At 36.0% G+C, this 21,816-nt stretch overlaps 1 protein-coding gene across 2 annotated transcripts in view; it reads left to right on the top strand.

The window, feature by feature from the left end:
* LOC135164592 (metabotropic glycine receptor-like) overlaps window positions 1–18,792 on the top strand; it is a 127,981-nt gene extending 109,189 nt beyond the window's left edge. For both annotated transcript variants that reach the window (XM_064125073.1, XM_064125074.1), the window contains 7 exons: window positions 200–268; window positions 1,335–1,444; window positions 9,966–10,180; window positions 12,431–12,569; window positions 14,792–14,897; window positions 15,202–15,369; window positions 15,645–18,792. In XM_064125073.1, the coding sequence (XP_063981143.1) occupies window positions 200–268; window positions 1,335–1,444; window positions 9,966–10,180; window positions 12,431–12,569; window positions 14,792–14,897; window positions 15,202–15,369; window positions 15,645–16,265 (1,428 nt within the window). In that variant the 3' untranslated portion in view covers window positions 16,266–18,792. The remainder of the gene's footprint in view (window positions 1–199; window positions 269–1,334; window positions 1,445–9,965; window positions 10,181–12,430; window positions 12,570–14,791; window positions 14,898–15,201; window positions 15,370–15,644) is intronic.
* The last annotated feature ends 3,024 nt before the right edge of the window (window positions 18,793–21,816 follow it).

Raw genomic sequence — 21,816 nt, 5'->3', positions numbered from 1 at the left:
AATACTTGAATAAAAATGCTGGAAAGAAACATTTTCCAATATGCTCATAATATTTATTCTAGTTGGCTCAAATAAATTTTATTCTAAATATTAAAAGTTATATTTATCAGCGTACTATCCATTCTTATTAAGGTCTTAGCTTCGGAATGGAAGCCTTGTATTTGACCGACTTTTCAATTTTATAATTTTTTTTTTACAGGTAGTGAAAGCTGCCAGTCCGGTGTTACTGCGAGTCATACTACTTGGCGCATTCTTCATCTACTGCACGGTGAGCATTCATGAATTCCTCCTCACCAATCAAACTCAATCTAAATTTAATTTAAAAACAGCTTCCAAATATCGCATATGGATTAGATTATGTCATAGACTAGCCCAGCGAATCCCCTATACAATTCTATTGAATTCTCTACCACCCTCTTTGCATTTATATTAACGTATACTATTATTGACTTTTCCATTCAGTCATTATTGTTATAAAAAAACATCATTGAAATTCCTCCAGATATATGCAATCGCAAAAAATCCTCTTTATACAGCATTGGCTATTTGTATTTGCTGAGTAGAGATGTTACGGGAAGGGTAGGTACCATTATCATTTAAAGAGCAAATCAACAGCACCAGGACTGTAAATTTGCGAGTTGAAGATGTTCGGGTTCGTCTTTGAGTATGACCAGTGATTTTCCCTGGCAATTGAACAATCAGAACGAAAACTAGATCTCGTCATGGTCCATACTGTTAATACTTGTGATACACTCGGGAATGTATATTCCTAGACTCACCAAGTAAATTTTCAGTATTTGACTAAAGTAATTGCACCAAATGGGGACACTGATACAGTCGATTACCTTCCAGGTGCCCTCCGGCATTTCCTAGCTTCGCAGTAAAAGCTTCGGTACTGGCCAGTTTATGTCTACTAAATATCCAGTTCCTGAGTTAATTTTCCCCTTCGGGTTTGATTTATGCATATCCATTGTTGCAGGAATTCTGTATGCAATCGCCAGGTCACATATGAATTTATTCGCCCGGAGATATATTATGTTTCAACCAAAGATAATTATTTCTGGGGAAATTTGTGAACTCATTAAAAAAAAATCAATTGTATGGGATGAATACTTTAATTATTTTACTATATACACAATCATTTTGTGGGAAATATTCAGTGTCATTGAAGTATATTTTTTTCATAAAATTATTATTATTTAAATGAAATTAAATGAATAAAAAGAAGAGAATCAGTCGACTGGGGAAAAATAAAACCACTAAACCCCTTGGAACAGATATTTCCATAAAATTTGTGGTGAATGAATTTCATGACTTGTTGAATTTCATTTCAGACGATCGTTATGTATCCGAGACCCAATGTAGTCACCTGCACTGTACGTGTTTGGTTCCGGGAAATTGGTTTTTCCCTCACCTACGGTGCACTGATGCTGAAAACATGGAGGTAAGTGACTTAAAATTTTAATGAATTGCCCATTCAGCCGCTAGTTAGGGGGGTATTTTCTTCACCACATGGTAAAGAGAAATTCAACATCATGAAAATTTTATCTTCCTCCTTTAGTTGATTTTTTTTACCCCAGCCGCATTTGTGAAGTAGCCATCGACACCTTTTCAATTTTTTTCTAGTCTATAATTTTTTGACATAACATCTCACCCATGTAATGGTCACACCAAAACCACGAGAGTTATAATGAAGATGAAGATGGGACAAGTTTTTACTTCAACTGAAAAAAAAGGAAATATTTTTCCTCCTAAATTGTAATAAGTCTTTCAGCCATTCTAGTAATGTTGCAGTTTTTGTGGGGATTGCATCATATTTAAGTAGTTGTTTTTGAGACGAAAATTTAGCTCTTTAGAAATGATTGAGGAGTACAAATTTATGACAAGTTGACTAGTAATTGCTAATATTCAAACTGAATTACAATTGAAGCAATAAAGTGATTGAATTCCAAACTTGACCGATAATTGAATGAAATTATGAATTTTTAAACGTGAAGGTAACCATTCCTGAACTTATCCATATTTTCAGTCTAGATATTGACATGAGTAACCCGAGTGGAAATTATGTCAGGCGCGCCTGAGGTCTGATCAGAACCTGATCTGGTGGTGGCGAGGTTCAACTGATCAGGCGAGACTTGATCAAGAACTGATCAGTTTTTGATTTGTTGCATCTGATCAGACTTACTCTGATCAGGTTCTGATATGATGAGCTTGATCTGAACCTGAGGTCCGTCCTCCTGCAATAATTCGGATCAGATTTTGGTCAGGTCAGCCTGAGTGGAAATCGCCTCAGGCCGCTCTGATGTTGGATCAGTATTTGATCCGGTATTCGTCAGGTTTGTCTGATCAGGCCATGCCTGATGAGGAACTGATCAAGTTTTGATCAAGTGATCCTGTCCCGAACTACCTAAGATGAATTATGATCAGGTTTTGATCTGATCATCTTCATCTGAGTCTGATCTAGTGATATCGATGGGAAACTCATCAAATTTTGATCCAGTTCATCAGAACATAAATAGTCCAGGTAGAACCGAATCAGGTTCTCATCCAATCAGTCTAAGCTTAGTCTGATCGGATGATTCTGATTAAGTTTGGATCCAATCCCCCAGATCTCGAAAACTACAGACTACATTAAATACACGAGAAGCTAAAAATTAGACCATTCTGAATCAGGTATATAATGTACTTTATTCAAGTGTTTTTTTTGTGTAAATATGTGTAGACGTATTAAATTTACAAATAAATTATTTTCAAGAGGAAAATAGTTCTCTAACTTCGATTTGCTCATTATTATTATATTACTATTTAAATCTTTGTCATCAACGGAATTGAATCGTGACCGAAAAAATCTTGTAAAATATACGCGCACATCCGGAAATAATTACAAAGTTAACGCATACCTCGATAGAGATCATATAGGCAAAATAGAATTGACTTGATCATAAGATCCGGTTAGCCTAGTAGATCGGGCATAGGACTGATAATCGGAACATCGCAGGTTCGAGCCCCAGCATCGGTAAAATCACAGGTGGTTTTTCACTGTTAATAATGGAAGATATTCCTTAAGATAGATGAACAGTAGTGAAAAAATTGAATTATTTTTTGTTTTCAGCTAATAATGATTGTTTATTCGCATCATCAGATTGAGATAATGTTGACTTGATCAAATCCTGTCCAGGTCGGCTTGATCAGGTCCGGACCGAGTCAAGGCGTTACATGCCTGATCAAGTTCTGATCCAGTCGTCGGATCAGTACCTGATTATACATGAGGGCGACCTGATCAGGACTTGATCCGGACCTGAGTTCAATTTCCACTCGGGAAGAGCGGTTTAATTAACTGAAGGGGTGATTTTGCTTTAATGCCGGACAATCCCGCAAAACTTTAAATTTCTTGAAAAGTGAAGGATATATTTGCCTGATTTCAATTGTCATGAAATAAGTTGCGTAAAATTCGCACTTTTTCTAGTAGTTGCTTCATAAAATTTGAAATTTTTCCTATTGTGAATTCTCCGTGAAGAAAAACTGTTGTCCGTCAACGCACTATTTCCGAGATCACTTGAGCCTGTATCAAAAAGAAAAACACTGGCGCAGAGCAATAAGAAAGAGTGAGCGAGATTATTTTAGCCAAGGTAGAATGTAGCGGTCATGTGCTCGTAGCAAGACAGCACAGAAATAAAAAAAAATGAACGACTCCATCTGGATTCTAAAGGGCTGAAATCTTGCAACCTCAAGTCTCTCATATATGTATGAGATAAGAGTGCCGTAAAATCGGCAAAGAGTTGATAAAAAAAACTTCACTCTCCGGAATTGCGGCGACTACGAATCCTTGCGTATAAATATTTTTTACTTCACTAAAAAAATCATGTGCCTGATGTATTCTGTATGTAATGTGCTCTGAAAAGTTCAAGTCCTTTTACCGTGCAGATTCTTAGATGGAAAATTTGATAGTATAAAAGCAGTTTTTTTCTCTACAATAGATCTAATGTTTCGTATTTAGGCTTCACACCTAGTCTTCACAGTGTTGTATACATATGTATACACAAACGTTCTAAAATATGACATCAAAATTTTTGTTTCGTTGTAATAAAATAATTCTAATTCTCAGTTTTATTACTGAATTGCTCTGAAAATTGAAATTTCATTGAATATTCCTCAAATTAATTGTTAAAAAATATATTGAAAATAAAAGTCACACAAAAAACATAGGGTCAAGGATAAATTCTCTCTTTTCTGGAGCAATTTTCTGCGACTGAACGGTAGAATTTATTTGTTAAGAAATGACATAAATAAGTTAACCATCTTGTGATCGTTTCCAACCGTGATAAATTAATCATGACAAAGAATTTCGATTTTTTTACAAAAATTTGACGAATAATTTTGTAGTGACGCAATAGAACATTCAAATTTTTTTCTCTACGTACTAGCTCATCTTTCTTGTCCTGAAAAGGATGTAAGCCCATTCCAGTGGCTCGTCAACCTGTCCGGTCCAGATCCCTTGTTCAATTGGGTGACCAACGTCGACAAAGAACTCATCGCATACCGACATTTTTCCGAAAAACGAAACTTGAATTAAATCCATTCGATTCAAATGGTTTGCATTGATGGTTGCTATGTATAAATCTGATGTCTCGAGTATTGAGCCGTTCGTCATCTGCGAGGGCAATGAAAAAAAAATTGCTATTCAGTAGAGAAATGTTTTTCCTCGAAATGATAGAACCTAACGGCAAAATTAGAGAATTTACGAGCTTAAAAAGTAGGGCGAAAAGTCGTAGAACAGGGCGAATGCCAGGCGTATCAAGGTTTTCATGTATCACTATAAAGAAGAAAGTGGCGCGTGAAATAGTCTCAAGTGTAAAAATTGATAGACATTTTCCCTTTCAGGGCTTTTGAAAAGAGATCGTACTGCTGATTTCCGGCTAATTTCCTTCATGAGAATATTCCACGTAATCAAGATAATTATGTCAATTTTCTGCAATGCCTAATGGAATGTAATGCTGCAAGCGGTGTTTGATTGTAATCAAATAGATGGATGAATTTGAGAGGTGGCACCTAAAGCATTACTTGATAGCAATTAACCGATTCCCGGGTTAGTGACAAATTGGAGAGGGGTACAAATTTTAAAGCAATTGTTGAAATGAACAAAACAGAATCCGAAACAAAGAGGTTATGTGGTACGAATACGTCATTTTTGTCACTGCTGCTACGTGCAGTCCGTATAAAATAGTAGATTATGGCAATAAGGACTATAGGTGGAGGATTGTGAGGAGCCGCGCTCGGCGTGGCAAGCCTACGTCTCGGCTCGCCTCGACCTCGACTTGCCTCGCCTCGTGCTGCAAACTTCACACGACTCACAATCCGACTCAATCGTTCTCATGCCATAATCTATTTTTCGTTACGAAGGCCTATGGTGGGGGGCAAAGGGGCGCACGAAGGGGGTGGGATAATCTTAATCGAAATACTAAAAAATGAATAACGCTCAACTGTCATGTCATTCCGAAGTTCCGACACTCTCCGTTAGCGGCATAGTAGATCGCGTTTATCGGAGGGTAGGTAAGCACCTATACTTATAGTTGTAATGTATGTCGGTGGAGTCCCGTCTTATAATATTTAACCTATCGTCCGCAAACCAACCGGGTAGGAAGCGCTTCCCGCGCCTCAGTAACGAAAAAGTACCTTTTCATTTACTTGTCAATGAAAAGTCAAAACTTGTAAACGAAACGAATTTTTGTTTACTAGTAAACGAAAAGTGGCACAGTTCACCACTCGCTGAGCGTAACATCACTAACAAAAAGTATAGTTCGGATACACTGTGATGTCCTCAGCCCACTGAAACTCACCTAAAAGCCCATAAGGATTTGCTGCCCCGTTATTGTCACCGATCCAGATCGCGCAGAATGTCATCTGCTCTATCCCCTCCCGGTGATTTTCATCCCCACTCCTCGGTTTCTATGGTAAATCCTGATATTGAACGTGCGTTCAAATTATGTTTTTCTTTTTGTGGTTTTTCCGAAGGCAAAATAATGCCATCTTGTGCGGTTCAAGAATGCAAATCGGGTTATAATACGAATGCCGAAAAAGTACATTTTTTTTCGGTTACGAAAAAAAAATTAGCAGAGTGGAGAGTTGCATGAAATCGCGATGATTTGAGTGCTGGGAGATGTTTAAATCGTAATTTTCAGTCTTATAATTTTAAAAACAGATAGTCAATTAAATTCTATGTATTTTTTAATTATTGTATGTATATAGCTAAGATGTGCACTTCAATCTCATTTTTATAATATACTAAATGGCAACAAATTATCGTTTTTTCTTTACTTTTCTGCCAATGCGCACAAAAACTCTAGCGCGTATTCAAATCTTCAAACTCTTAAGCGAGACCGAGCAGGTAGCCATCAGCACCACCTAGGACGTGACAATATCTGGGCAGCTATCGAGCAGGAGTTGCAGTGGGCTGAATGTCCTGACATCTCGAGCGGTTAGAAGGGCGCGTGTGTTGCTTAAATCACCGCGAGATCCAAATTGCATAATTAAATTTGATTTATTGGAAAAGATTATTCCACCACACAATTGACAAAGGGAACAAAAACATTTCTCGAGTGTGAAGAAAATAATTCAATCTAAATGTCAAGTTTGAAATTCACGTCAAATAAACACGTTTATTATAGAAAAATTTAGAGGGTCGAGTTTATTTTAAAGTCACGGTCTCAGGTCGTAAAATATTACTTTCTGTTTATCTTAAAAGTTTTTCACTGCATGTGTACAACACGTGTGGATCCACATTGTTCATTATATTCGCCAGGCTGACTTAGAGTCCTAACATAGAGGATACATGACACGTCACGAGGGCCTAGTTTTGCGTGCGCAACTTTAGTGAGGGGGGGGGGTTGATGGGCCCAACCCTACGAAATAAAATTAAGTCAGTCAGTTCATCTTCCACAAGCCTTCTGCTTGCAAATTCTCTCTTCGCGTAGAAAAAATTAAGTTATAACCAGTATAAAGTGTAGTTAAGTGCTGAACTTAACCAAATACAAATAAAACTGTTAATGTGCTCTCTTCAGCACTTGTGTGTGATTAATTTATTATTTATATAACCTTGAACCCGTCATCTACTATATTCAATGGAGTCCCCATTAGAGGTTTAGCGGCTAACGAACCCACATTCGAAGATTGGCGCTAAAATTACTAACCTGGCGCCACCGTTCTCCTAGTTACCTAGGGAGGACATAACAACACGGGCGACGGGGTATCTTAACTCGTGTGATTGGCGACCAACTTCACACTCGTTACCACCCCGGCGCACTTGTATTGAAATATACTATTTCAGGTTGCTCAAATTTTAGCATATTTATTACATCTGACAAAGAAAATCGTCCATAAAAACGTTTTATAATATTAAAGCATTATTAATCTTTTAGTATTTGGATTAAGATTCGTTTTCTTGAATTTATATTGTTTATGTATTTTCCCAAAGAATAATTTTTTTCAAATTAAGTCTATCTCTGTTTTTCAGTGGGGGGGCTTCGCCCCCCCCCCAACCCCCCCCTTTCCCGCGCCCCTTCGCCCACCCGCCATACGCCTTCGTAACGAAAAAAAGATTATGGCATTCGGACGATAGTGTCGGATTGTGAGTCGTGTGAAGTTTCCAGCAAACTTCACACTTCTCACAATCCTCCACCTATCGTCCTCATACCATAATCTACTAATTCCTGGGAGCAACCTTCAACTATTAATCTTTATGAATAATCGGGATGAGAATAATTAAGATCAGAATCCCTATGAAAAAATACAGAATATATATTCGGTTCGTAATCTCTTGCATCAAGCTTTCGTTCCAATCCAGATTATGTTAAGCTCATTTTTCCACGGAATAAAATGAATCCTCCCTTAATAATTGTAAAAAATATCGATGGATAAACTATCAGTCAATTTATGTGTACTGCTCTTCCAACTTTGGAGTGAGTGTTATTACGACTAAATGTACGTAGGGATATTTTTTAACAAGATAAGGACAGTTTATTTTTTTAGGAGAAAGGGTACAATTGATATTCACACTTTTTCACTATTTTTAACACACTTAAGCATACTCTCAAGTACATAAGACAAAACGTCTACGCCCTAATCGTCTAACCACGCGTCTATCGTCTGTCGTTGCTCAAAACCAACCCTGACTCTGTCTGTGTTCTCAACCTTCGACTGGGCCCTAATGGCGTCACGTAGTCCTAGCATCCCTGGACCTCGCTGGCTGCAACGATTTCCGCTTGTCACATCTGTGGGCCTCATAAACCCACAAAATATGACCCTCTAAGTGCTTCTATCGTACGGCTTGCATCCCTGTACCAATCCATGTCTATTTGCGTGCTTTCCCACACATAGCACCTACGCTACGACTACAATATAATCTTATAGCCCTAGTCCTATGTTAATAAAATACGGAGGACATCTGTCTATCATATTCGACAGATTATCATTTTTACACTAGGAATTTCCCCATAATTTGTCCCGATACTACATGTATTTCTAAATATATTAAATTGGTCAATTTATGGATATTTGAATAAAAAAATTTTCATATGATTAAATATTTCAAATAAATGATGAATTCATCATTTATTTGAAATGAGTGGTTTAATTAAACCACTCATTTGCTCGAATTCATGCAAAGTTTGGAGCCAAACTCAACATATTTTTGATACAGTCCTACTTCATACTTCGTGCAAAACTTTCATGGCATCTCTCACTATACCATTCATATTCTTAATTAATTTCAAGTAATTCACTGGCAATTTCACAACTGCAAAATAGGGCATTCGATAATAAAAACCGCACTTCGTTTAAATAGAAACGGAGTTGAATTTCCGTTGTCGCTTTACACGTTCAATCAAATGTCAGTTCAATTGCATGGAAATACACGAGGTAAACAGGCAATGTCAGCCGTGTAATTACACGGCTACACGGGTGTAATTACCAGGCTGAAAATCAATCCCTTTTGGAAAATGAAAAATCCATTTATGGTTTGAAATTACGAATTGTCCACAAAGCTTTTGGCTCAATAGCCACTAATAGAGCAATGTTGAAAAATGTTGTTTTATTTTCTGGTGGCAAATTACGGAAAGACGTTCCTTGCCGTCGTTCCGCTATTCCACGGAAATTTAAAAACATTTCGCCACTGAAAATTCAGAATTTCATGGAAAAAATGTTTATTTCCATTGTATTGTTTCTTACAGTGAAGCCAGGGAAAACTTCCGAAATGCTTGATTATAAAGATATTCGGCTGAAATTTGTAGTGTTGAAAAGTGGGGAAGGTCAAGTGATACATTTTCATCGTCGACAGAGATCGATGGTGCAAGAAGCAATCCTTCTCATTTTCATTGCTCTTTCCTCTCCGAAGGAGACTTTTTCCTGATATCCGTAGTCTATGTAGGCTATTTCCCAACAGAGACCAATGGATATTCGTACTTAACTTACTTCCGTTGATGATCATACTGGGTTATCTACAATGTTGGAAATATGATTTAACACAAAAAAATTTTGCCCCTAATTTAAATGTAAATTTTTAAGCTTATATGTATTTCATACAAATCCTTCTGTCATATTACCCATACTAAAATACTGCGACAAATTAATGCAACGTTCATATGAAACATTCAAACGCGGGTGCAGTTAAATAAAAGTTAACGAAAATTGTGTCATGAATATATTAATACCGAAAATACAATTTCCCCACAAAGTTTACAGGAGTTAGTGGCTCCTGTGATTTTGCCCAGGGGCAGTTGGCGATTAATTAGCTCGCACAAATTGAATTACCGATAAAATAATTGTGTTGGAAAGAATTGCCTCATAATGAAAATGACAAACAATCCATGAATTTTACATTACACTAATACCATGAATTTATACTTTACCCATGATCGAAGTTCATTCACCTTTATAATTCTTACTAAAATCAAATATCTTCAATTTTACAGAATATCGGTTATATTTCGTGTGAGGTCAGCAAAGGCAGTGAAGATAACGGACATGAACCTGCTGAAACGGCTTGGAATAATAGTTACGATATTCACTGTATTTCTTGGAATTCGTACAGTTGTGGCGCCACCGGTTGTTATTGTTGGACGTACTGCCGACGATCTCAAAGCTTATCTATGCCAAACTGACTGGTGGGATCACAGTTTTACAACGCGTAAGTTTGATTTATTGAAATGCAAATAGTTCCGATTCGCCATGAAAAAATTATATGGAAAACTGCTTTCATTTCACATTAATTCTGATGAATAATGGAATACGCGCACCGTCCTATCCTATTAAGGGGTTATTCTCATGTGAGCACTTCAAAAAATCGATTTTTTTTTTTTTTGATATTTTGACAGTAAAACCTATTGAAAACATACTGTGAAAAATTCAGACCGAAATTCATAGTATTTGATAAGTTACAGCTCATAGTCGCTGACGCGTCGTAAGCGATTGTCTACCAGGCTTTCAACTTTAAACGCGTTTTTCTCGAATCATCATTTTCTGAAACGGTCAAGGTCCTACAAGAAAAAGTATTCAACCGATTGCTTTAAAATTTACATATGTTCTTCTACTCATTTATAGTTATCGTCCCTACCACAATTGTTTATTTTCGACAATATCTTCATATTTTTTTTAAACGATTTGTAACGAAAAAGAAGGAGATTTTCGTGATTTTTTTTTTGAAGTTCGATATTTTTTTTTGTTTTTAATGAAATTGATTATATTTGGTAGGGACGATAGCCACAGATCTACTGAATAATAATCCATTCGATTTTTTTATGTCAGACAACATGAACAGCCGCTATCACCTTGACCAGTGAACTACCTTTTTTTGTTGGGGACTACTTTGACTTTAAAAAAATATATGTTAAAAATGTAAAAAGCGGAAAAAAAAATTTTTTTCGTATATTTCAAAATACAAATAAAAATATATTGAAAAATCAACATGATTGAAGTTTGTTGTCGCATAAAAAAAAAATTCCGAAAAAGTGGTAAAATATAGGCGTTCACATGAGAATAACCCCTTAACTGTAACAGCGACGGTCAAACAATTCGGAAATAGATATCCATGTTGAACATTTGTTGTGATGCGCTCGCTCTGAAATTATTCATTTCAGCAATATAATTGAGGTATTGCATACCATTCTTCAGTTTAGTAGTACTGTTAATGATTTTGTCATTATTTTTTCAACTTGTCAAGATGAGAGATCATGATTAATTATGAGTTGTATGACTTGAGTCGCAATTCCTCTAGCTAAGAAGGCGTCTATTGTCGGAAGAAAAAATCAATGGCCTTTTCGTAATTAGATGATCATGCAATGTCTTCTTCCTTTTAGCATTTCTTATTCCCCGGAGTCTTTCCTCCTTATCATAAACTATTGTTGCTATCGTCGCGCTCAACGCTGCTTCTGCTAAAAAGCTGCTCGCCAAAGCAATGATTATTCTCTTTAGGCCATAAGTCTTGTGGTATTATAACGGGAGATGAAATGTGGTATCGAAATTTGCGTGGAAAGAACGAGGATTTTCCCGTCATATTTGTGTACTTTTTCAAAGTATAGTTAAAATTTCAGGTAATAAATTTCACCAGCATCACCAACATCTTATGTTTATAAACAATTCTACACTATAAAGTTTTATATATTTTTTAAATATTATAGTCTGTGAATTTGATCATTTAAAAAGTTGCACAATTTTTGCTGCAGAGATTCTTTTTCTAATAATCGTATTAAACATTTTTCCGAAAAATAACAATGATGCACGGATAAATATTCTTCAGAAATGAAAAATGTTTCAGTTGATAGGATCCTCTTAAAACGTAACTCTATACGCGATGATAGATGACGCTGTTACGGGATGTAGTCTTGCAAAATAACCCCTAATCTATGTCCCGCTAGCCAAATTAACATGAAAAAAGAAGATTGACAGTGATGAGCAACAAATGCTCTTTATCATTGATTTCAGTGAAAGAATTGAGCGATATATGTTTTTCCGCTAGTTTTGTTATTATCCCATTAATATATTTCTTTTTACTTTTTTCTTCACTATAATGATATGAACCATTCAGCCAAGGTATTACTGCCCAGCAGTTCTTGGAAGTAAGTTTCTCATCGGTCGTTCCAGATTTTTTACGGGCCGTTTGGCTCACCTCGTCGAAAAATCGTAATTTGTTGCAAATAACGAGGTGATGAGAAGAAGCTAATGAGTGTAAAACAGATAGAGCTGATTGGCTGGTATTTCTACAATCGCAAAATGAAATGCCTCTGAAAACGTTCCTCCGACATATTTTAAAATTACTACGCTAAGAAAAATATTCAGTGGAATCCGGAAAGCTGAAGGCCTATTTTCGCAAAAAGAGGACTAATATTTATCTTTCATCAAGTTCTTCACTGTGATAACTTTGAATATCTTATACTTTCAGTTGAAGTGATGTTCCTGGTATGGGGTATAAGGCTGTGCATCGTCGTTAGGAAAGCACCCTCAGAATTCAACGAGAGCCGTTTCATTTCGATGGCCATTTACAACGAATTCCTTCTGTCAGTCTTCCTGAACGTTTCAATGTGAGTTGATAGATACTTAATGTCAATTTTTCACGTGCGTAACCTTCCCCACTGGGTGCATTTTTTACCTGATAAACTCATAACCATAAATGCACTCACGCGCGAGGACAATCGGAAACGGGATGTTATCCCCACCTACCGTAACCGCAAGGGCCATGAATGCAGTATATTTGCTTCCGTACTATTTCCATGTTAGGTGCTACCGCATGAATTTTACTGTCAACACCAACATCCGAGTAAATGGCTGTACATGTTACTTCTGCACTACAAAATCTAAATGGGCCTCTTCTTGTTGCGCAAGTGGTTGATCCAATGTTATGGATGATTTTAGGGGAGTTACTAATGCATCAGCAGCACAATATGGAGTACAAACGTCGATTTAAATGAATGAATCGAATTTCGATGGAAAAATCCATTGATTTTTCCATCCTAATTTCACCCAATAGAATTGTACCATTCGATGTTATTTTGTATAGACTGGTATTTAACTGATTATTTTTCCCATCCAAATCTTGGCCAATAGGATTGCACCATTCGACGTTATTTTGTATAGTCAACACGGTATTTCAGCGGATATTCTTGGAAATTTCACTGGAAATTTTGCATGTTGATATATATAAAAAAAAACAAATGTTGAAGTAACCCTCAATTGTATCTGACAGATTAAATGGCAATTCGTTTAAAATTATGTCTCATGGTGCAATTCTATCGGCCAAGATTTGGATGCAAAAAATAATCCCCCGAATACCACTCGAACTTCGAAATTATCTGATATTTCCCTCAAGGTTCCCTGCAAACAAATAAGCTCGTCAAGTTTTCCAGAAAAATCACTCGCGCTTCGCGCTCGTGATTTTTAAACTGGAAAACTTGACACGTTCATTTGTTTGCAACGAACCTATCGGGAAATATCCGATAATTTCGGAGCTCTTGTGGTATTACATGCGATAATTGATCGTGTATCTTGAAATTATTCTTTTTACCATTCATTTGTAAAGTAAATCAAAACTCCTTACGATTAATTTTGCTGGGAGAACATATTGTGTAGTTGAGAAAAAAAAATTTGAATCAACAAATGTGGGAGGAGCTACGACATTTTGAATACTTGAAATTCAGAAATTACCATTCACATCGGGAAAAAATAAGGAAACGCTTACAATATCTTGATATGGGATGAGAAACACTTATGATGAAATCTAAAAAGTAAAAATTCCGCCACTTTATAGGTCATTTATCTTTTTTTCCTTATTGCCGATCAATGTGGGAGATAACGTATGAATTTTCCGTGTATTATAGGGAGACACCCTTACCCAATACATCGATATATTTCTGGTGGAGATGTGTTTCAGTAACGATAAAACCCGATGGAGATTATTTTAATACACTGAGAGAGAAGTTCAACTAAAAGTTTCTTGAATAATTTAGTCATTTTGTAACGCACTAACTTCATGAAAAAAATTACAATACGATCTCGACTAAACCAGTTTTACCTGTACTAGTTTTTTTTTAAATTATCAAATTCACTGTAATCCATTTTCGCCAATGTTTTTTGAATTTTTCGTTCAGTGTAGGGTTACCTTGCGTTAGGGACAGGCACCATAAATGAGAAAGAAATAAAATTTGGGAATAGTGACTAGGGAAAAAGCTAAAATCGGGAATTATTGCTCCGGCACAAAGGACGCTTAGAGCAACTGAAACGGGATATTTGGCTTTAGAACAATGGCATCGGGAAAGCTGTCGGGTCGCTGTAGGCTTGTAAAAAATGCAGTTCTACAGTTGCTGAACTATCCACATGCAATGAATGATTTTTTTCCGGTAGTCATACCCGAATTTTTCGGAACAATTTTTCAATTGGACAAATTTTGCTGAAAAAAAAATTTTTCATCCACTGGCTGTTCACTGAAGAGAAGAATTCATTCCCTGTATACCAAATTTCTGATTAGGTAGATATGGCTCTTTTCTTGATAGCTATGTACAGATCATCCTCGTCGCTCCGTAAATATATGCCTTTTGGACTCATTACATGTTCCATATTTAATATTTTCTTTTGCTAGCTGTAATAATTTGTTCAGCATTTCTAACTGCTATGGCAACGATAGTTCAATTAATCGTGAATAATTAGGAAATGAAACTCGTCTTTTGCGCTCCACTCATTCCTTGTTTATGATCGACTTTATTAATTGTTTTCTACAGATACTATTCTGGAATATTACCATATGTTTCAGGCTCTTTCTTCAGTCACCCGCTAATCCAGACTTATTGTACATCATTTTCTTCTGCCACACACAACTCACTGTGACTCTTCTACTCTGTTTGATATTCGGTAGCAAGGTCAGAAGTTTTCCGCATTCTCTCAACATTTATTTATTTTTATTGACTAAATCAAATCATATAATTGATTCTACTATCTACAAAAAATTCAAACATTGGCTCGAGTCTTAGTATTTTCTACTAATGTTTCAGTCAAACGTCCTGATAATGGTTTATTGAATTATAAATATCCAGTCGTAATTTTCAAACAATTTTTTTTTCTTCCATGAATGATACTTTTATGTAGGTCAAGTATGATTTGTGATGAATCAGAGAAAAACTTTTTGAGAGTTGAATTACAAACTTTGTGGCCATTTATCCATAGGCTTACGTCGTATTTCGTGGCGGCGGTAAGGACGACGCAATTGGAAAGCTTCCAGGTACGACGGGTAAATTTATTGGCAAAACGTGTCGGGCGCAGAAGGCCAGCAACCAAACCCACTCAATTTCCTTGCAACAGGCTAATTTCACTGAGGAAGGCGACGGTATTATGGTAAGAAAATTCTGTAATGCATATGGCTATCGTTGAACTACTTCTACATAAAACTATTAAAGATTAAATTTTAATTAATTTGTAGCACGAAGGTGTTGAACATTTACTAATTAGTGATATTTCAATGACCTTTCAGAAAGTAGTGAAACTGCTCCAGCAGTAAAAATCCATTAACTACATTGAAAAAAAATCAATAGCTGAATAAAGGAGAAGATGAGGAATAATTAAGAGATGTAATTGTAAAACATAGATGACTAATTGGCATGTAATTACAGGAAGAATTTCGACGTCTCTATGCTCAACTTGAAATACTCAAGGAGAAAAATATGCGCATGGGTAACCGACACTTGACTGCCAAAATATTGGCCATGCAGGAGGCAGCTAATCGTGCTGAAACGCAGATATCCACGATTCAAGCCATCTCCTCGACCTTGAGATTGAATGACATAAGTGTCACCACCGTTGAGGAATCTACTCTGCTGTTCAAGAGTGGAAGTGAGTCGGGTGTGGAGAGTTATCGCGAAGCAGAAGCGAGGAATGGTAAGTCAAAGAAATTATTATGTCAAAAGTCGACAGACAAAGACAATTCACAAGGGAGCGACGATGTGCCATCGACATCAAAGGACAAAGACATTGCTGAAATATGCAATGAAAAAACCACCAAGAATGTCGATGAGAACCAACAAAATACCAGTGATTGTGATATTAAGAAAACAACTTCGGACAGTAGTGAGTTGCATGTTGCGACGGATAATGGTGAAGTTGTTGCTGAAATAGATACCGAGGAAAATGACGATGTGGAGGTAAACAAATCAACTCCTCCTACACTCCCTACACTCCCTATCGTTATAAATCTTGAGGACAATAGTAGATATTCGGAGGAAGTGATTGTTTAATTTAAATATTTGAATGTCATCCGTATTTAATGTCTCAAATGATTTTGAGAATTCAATTTTGCAAATGGATCGACGGATAGCATTATTTAAAATGCTTCAAATTTCCAGTCTTTTAGCTCAATTAGTTCCGTTACATATGGAGATGAGTTTTTCAATTTATACGTGCGAAATTGGTTGAAATATTTTTATCTGAGTGTTGCTGGGAGATATTTCATGAAGTATGATTGAATGTACATAAATTGCATAGTTTAATATCTATTGCTGAATTTACTCACTCCTTTTTTATATGGCTCTTCCTAGAAAATATTTTATTCGAGTGATGCGTAACGTTAATTACATATACAAAGACATCCAACGATTTCAATAAAAATTTAACTGAATATCTACTGTGCGATCAACTTGTTTCCTGACTTAAAGAATTCTATGGTCACCCATTGGCCCCTGTGAATAACACTGTATATATAATCGTGACGAATTTAATGTATATATAATATAATAATGAATACTTCATCTAAAAAATATTTATTCACAATATATTTGAGAGATTATCGAGGAAGTATTGAAGTTGATATGGAATAGAATAGATATATGCGTGTGACTTTAATTAGTTTTTAACCTTGATGTACAATTTTTGTATATAATCTATGACTAAATACTTATCGAGTGGAATATTTTTGCTGAATACCACGGTAAACGTAATTGAGAAAAATGAGCAAGCTTTCATTTGCAAGACAATGGGTAGATTCTCAATAGATAGCCGAGTAGAGGAGAGATCTTTCGTATTATGTCTGGCCCGATGAAAGTTTGTTCTCCTGTCAGCTGCAGTATGAATTGTACGAATTCCGTCGTTCACTTTAAATCATTGGGTTACTGTACATATCAATTTGAATCGTCTAATTAAGGATGAGAACCGTAATTACGACAATGAGAGGTATTTGTTTTCATTGGTATTCACGAATATCCAAGGTCACGGTCTCGACGGATGCCTTGATTTGAGCCCTAATAAAGGAATCCCTCGCAATTGTCACTCTTTAAACAATGGGATGGGATTGGGATCACTGGCTCATATAGCCGACTGAAATTGAATACTATTCAGAAACAGTTTGATCTGGTTCTGGTATTATATGTATATATATATATACATTTATACTCGAACTCTCAGATGATGGAGCTTTAGTTTTTTTTTGCCTCGCCGTATCGTGAAGTTTTATAATAAATTGGAAACCTCACTTGAACTAACAATTTGCTCTATCCTGATGAAACTCGAGTTTTCAATTAAAGATTGTATCCTTACGGATCTCGAGAACGTAGAGAATTCTACTCTCAACGACCTTGTAGAGGATTTTCTCATCGATGGCATGCATTGGCGATGAAAAAAAAATTGAAGAGTATAGGGGTTGGAGAAAGACTGTAGCCACGTCGGATAATCCATTTTTTTTTAATTCTTGGTATTGGAGTAAAAAAGCAGCACGAAGATGCCGCTGATTTTATTTTTAGTTCGATATCTTATAAGTAAATTGTGGAATGATGTTTACGAATTGCTGCGACAATTTTAGGAAATCAACGATACAGATGGTATATTATTTGTAGAAAAGTGATGGCACTTTTTGGGAATAAAAATCCATAATATTTGACAATTGCTCATGTCACTAGCAATAGAGAAAAAGGTCTGTAAATACAGTGTATAGTACATCCATTTCGTCATGTGTGACTCGCACTTGATGATAAATTAAATGCATTCGCATCGATGGTCAGTATATCGGAGTCATATCAAGTGTTCAATTACGGGCACATTGAAAATTCTTTTCTTCATAAATTAATTGCATCAGTGATATTGAAAATTATGCTACCGTAAATAATTGAAAATGTCAATTGAATGATTTTGGAAGTATATGGGTACAGCACAACTGACCGAAATAATATTGAAATTATTCTGAATTAAAATAATTTTATCGAATGCTCCCATAAATGGATATATATGTAAATCAAGCACAACTGTTATTCAATAAAATTAACATGTGCTTCACTGTCAGAGAGAAGTGAGATATCAAATCTCCTGGAAATATCAACTATCAATTGTCCAATGTGCATACACACAAAATCAAATTTATTGTCATGTAATTACGAAATGTATCTGAAAGCTGGTTTTGTGGCGCTAAACTGAATGTTATGGGTTATGAATAAAATACCACAGATTGGAAAATGAAAGTGATTAATGTTCTACGAACAAATATTCATTCACTGTTTTAGGCTTTAATGCGAAATTCCACGAACGAACCAAAGAGTTTTCATTATTTTCCGAATTAAAATGAGGATATGATGATGCTGAGATAGTGATCCATTATAAAATACTCGGGAATACTGGCAGACTGCCAATATTGTGAGAATACAGCGTACCAACGGAGAGCTGAGTAGCAGTGTTCATTAAATTTATAAAAAATGGGATAAATGAGATTTTAATTGAAGAAGTGACCGTCTAGAGAGATCCATTCCCCTGTCTTCTCTTTTAAACCCTTCAGCTAGAGTATAACAAGAAATTAATATTTTGAGAAATGCGATATGACAAAGGGTCTACTGAATTGAAGTTTTCGCATTTTCTGGTTACCCACATGAAAGCGGAAAACATATATTGCCCGGTGGGTTTTGATTCATCGCGCGCACCCCCTCCCCTGAAAGTAACCAAATACACTGATCGAGTGAGGAGTTTTTATGCGGACAGGAGAATAATATTTATGCGCAATATCTTATGATAAAATATTATGCGCAAACTCGAGTTCTGAATGCAAATCGATGTTCACGAGTCATAAAAACTTGTTCTGTCTGTGCCAAATATGTTCTATGAAGTTTGATCAAGTTAAAAAGTGTTGAAACGATATATCCTGACTTATCATCGATGTGAGAAAAGCAATCGACCATTCAGAAAGCCAATCTCATCGCCTTTAATGAATTCATATTTTCCAGAGAAACCTCAACATGCTTCCCATACACTGCACCAGAACTTTCAAAAAATTCCAGCGCTTTGCGTTGTCGTTTTCTCAAACCACTCTCTGTTTTTTCTCGTGCAAGCACGAAATTTGCCACCTCATTATTCATCATGTCGCCTCAATGTCTCTAATCTTAATTAACAAATACTCATTAAAAGCAGTTTTAAGAAACCGTGTAGTCTTTCATACGGTGAACACTTGAGCTTTGCGTTTTACGCGTGTAAAAGGAAGGACTCTTGTCTTTGATGAACAACAGAAAGGAAGTGCTCTGATATAACACGATTTCATGAATATCTTTTGACTTTATATCTGGCATTGTTTGAGATGATAATTAAAAATTTAAGAGTCAAGGTTTATTTGCAGGCTTATCTCACTAATTTTCAGAGACTGGTTTGGACGCTATAAAAAATTGCAGGAGCTGCCCGGAAATTGTTAGCAATGGGTCACGCTATGAGGAGCCCCTAACTGCTGTACCACTACTGGAGTTGGATCTATGATATCGGAATTTGCCACAATGGCATTGTGCCTAGAGTGAATCGATATATTATGAGACGTACGTGTGCGGTATACGGTATGCATTGCATCAAGAGGTGCCAATGACGTATGTTCAAGACAACGTCAAGCCAAGAGCAGAGAATAATCTATGAGCATTGGAGACGGTAGGTGGTTTGGTACCTTCGGCTCATAGAATCAAGGCGTTATCGTATGAAACGCCTGGTAGCACCATTGAATCGGCAGTTACCCAGTGAAACGATAAATTTAATATCCACACGACGAAAGGCACTACTTCAGTGTCTGCGTCTTCGTATTTTCTTAGGTATATCGGCCTTTATAGTTTCCAAGAGGGCGTTAAAAGGTACAGTAAAAAATGCCACATAAACGAAATGGAAATTTCAATAGTAAACAAGTTTAGAGTCTTTTAAAGTTTGTCATTCTCTTGATGCCATAAATATTCGCAAATGGAATTGACTAATAATTTTTTATTCTCATTCATCAATAAATTTTGATGACCCGCTAAAGGCCGAGAGTTATTTATAATAAATAGGGCTAACGAGATTTCACATAGTCAAGATATTATAAAAATACTATAAAAATTTGATGATCAATCGTTACTACCGTCTCTACTCTTATAAATTTCTATTTTCGGCGTATAAATCCGGTGATATTAAGTACCTCCATCCGGTTTTACGATGTACCGCATTATAACCCATATTACATTCAACTCCATAGCATATGCCTTTTGCCGGTAAACGATAAAATCGTTTTACACGAAAACAGTTGAATTTCATGTGAGCATTCCTTTTTTCACGGATATTCTGTAAATCAACAATTTATTATATCGGAAAGTTTGTGGAGTTGGTAACAAAGTGGCTTCGATAAATATTCCACGTAGTTCGTATCTAACCACGGTGATAAATGCTCTTCCTTCTCAACTTGGAGCTTGAAATACTCACGGAATTACACCGAGCCCACTCATGACTGGGTGGTCATCACGTATGTTGGGTCCAGACCTGACTAATTATGTAATATTACTCTCGTAAAATGAATTGCAACCATTACGTACTGCACACCTTACCTCCAATATTTTCTCATTTTCCGTTTTCTCTCGTGTTCATTGAGGTGTCTCTTTACAGAGGGATGATATTTAATCATCACGACGTATTAAAATGGTTGATTTATCACCAATTCAACAGTCTATGCAGAAAGTTCAAAAGTTCACAAAGAGAGACAGAATTTTTTTAAAACGAAGACGACAATATATGGAATTCCAATCCATACAAATATGTAATTATTGATTGGAATTAATTGTGGAATGGAGAACAGTCAGTGATCGAGTCTGCATAGTGCAATAGTGGTCCTTGCTATGTATCCCGGTGTATTTTTTCTCAATGCTAGACAATTGAATATAGGCTATTCAATATGACTCGCTTGAAAGTGGTAGAAACACTCTGGAGGCAACTGGCCGAGCGACAAGATCAAAAGTTCTAGAAATCTCTTCGCGAGAAAGTCCAGTAATTTTTCCATAGCAAACTTTCATTTCAATCCCATTCATCCAGACTGAAATATGCATTTTCTCGCTTATTCTCCATTCTTTTCATCTCGCAATCTTCATGGAGACCTCACATGATGTAATATTCAAGTATTCATATTACGTAATCTTGCACCTGAACGGAGGATTCTTTCTTGAGATAAAGAGATTGTACTAATCCCGGGAAAGTTAATTTACTTTTGCACGTGCAAAAGATGTTTCTCCGATATTCTGGAACAAATGTATATGTTATATGGATTGAGAATTAGGGATTCCGCAGTCAATTGAATATTAATTTATGGTGAGATGAGGATTTAGCATTACCAATTTACAATAAACGTTATCCGCTGTAATTCCTTCTGATTCTGCATAGAGAAAATAGAAGGATTTATTCTAGAGAGGTATTATTTGGCATTTATTATTTTTTATATTTGAAATTTGAAAGATAATATTGCAATAAATATCTGATTGAAAAAATCATTCTTCCTGAAAGAGTCGTTCATCAGTAGAAACTTTCTAATTAGCCATTTATTCTATA

The sequence above is a fragment of the Diachasmimorpha longicaudata genome, chromosome 7 (assembly GCF_034640455.1).
Source record: "Diachasmimorpha longicaudata isolate KC_UGA_2023 chromosome 7, iyDiaLong2, whole genome shotgun sequence".
NCBI classification, from domain to species: Eukaryota; Metazoa; Arthropoda; class Insecta; order Hymenoptera; family Braconidae; genus Diachasmimorpha; species Diachasmimorpha longicaudata.
This window is presented reverse-complemented; position numbering and strand designations above follow the sequence as displayed.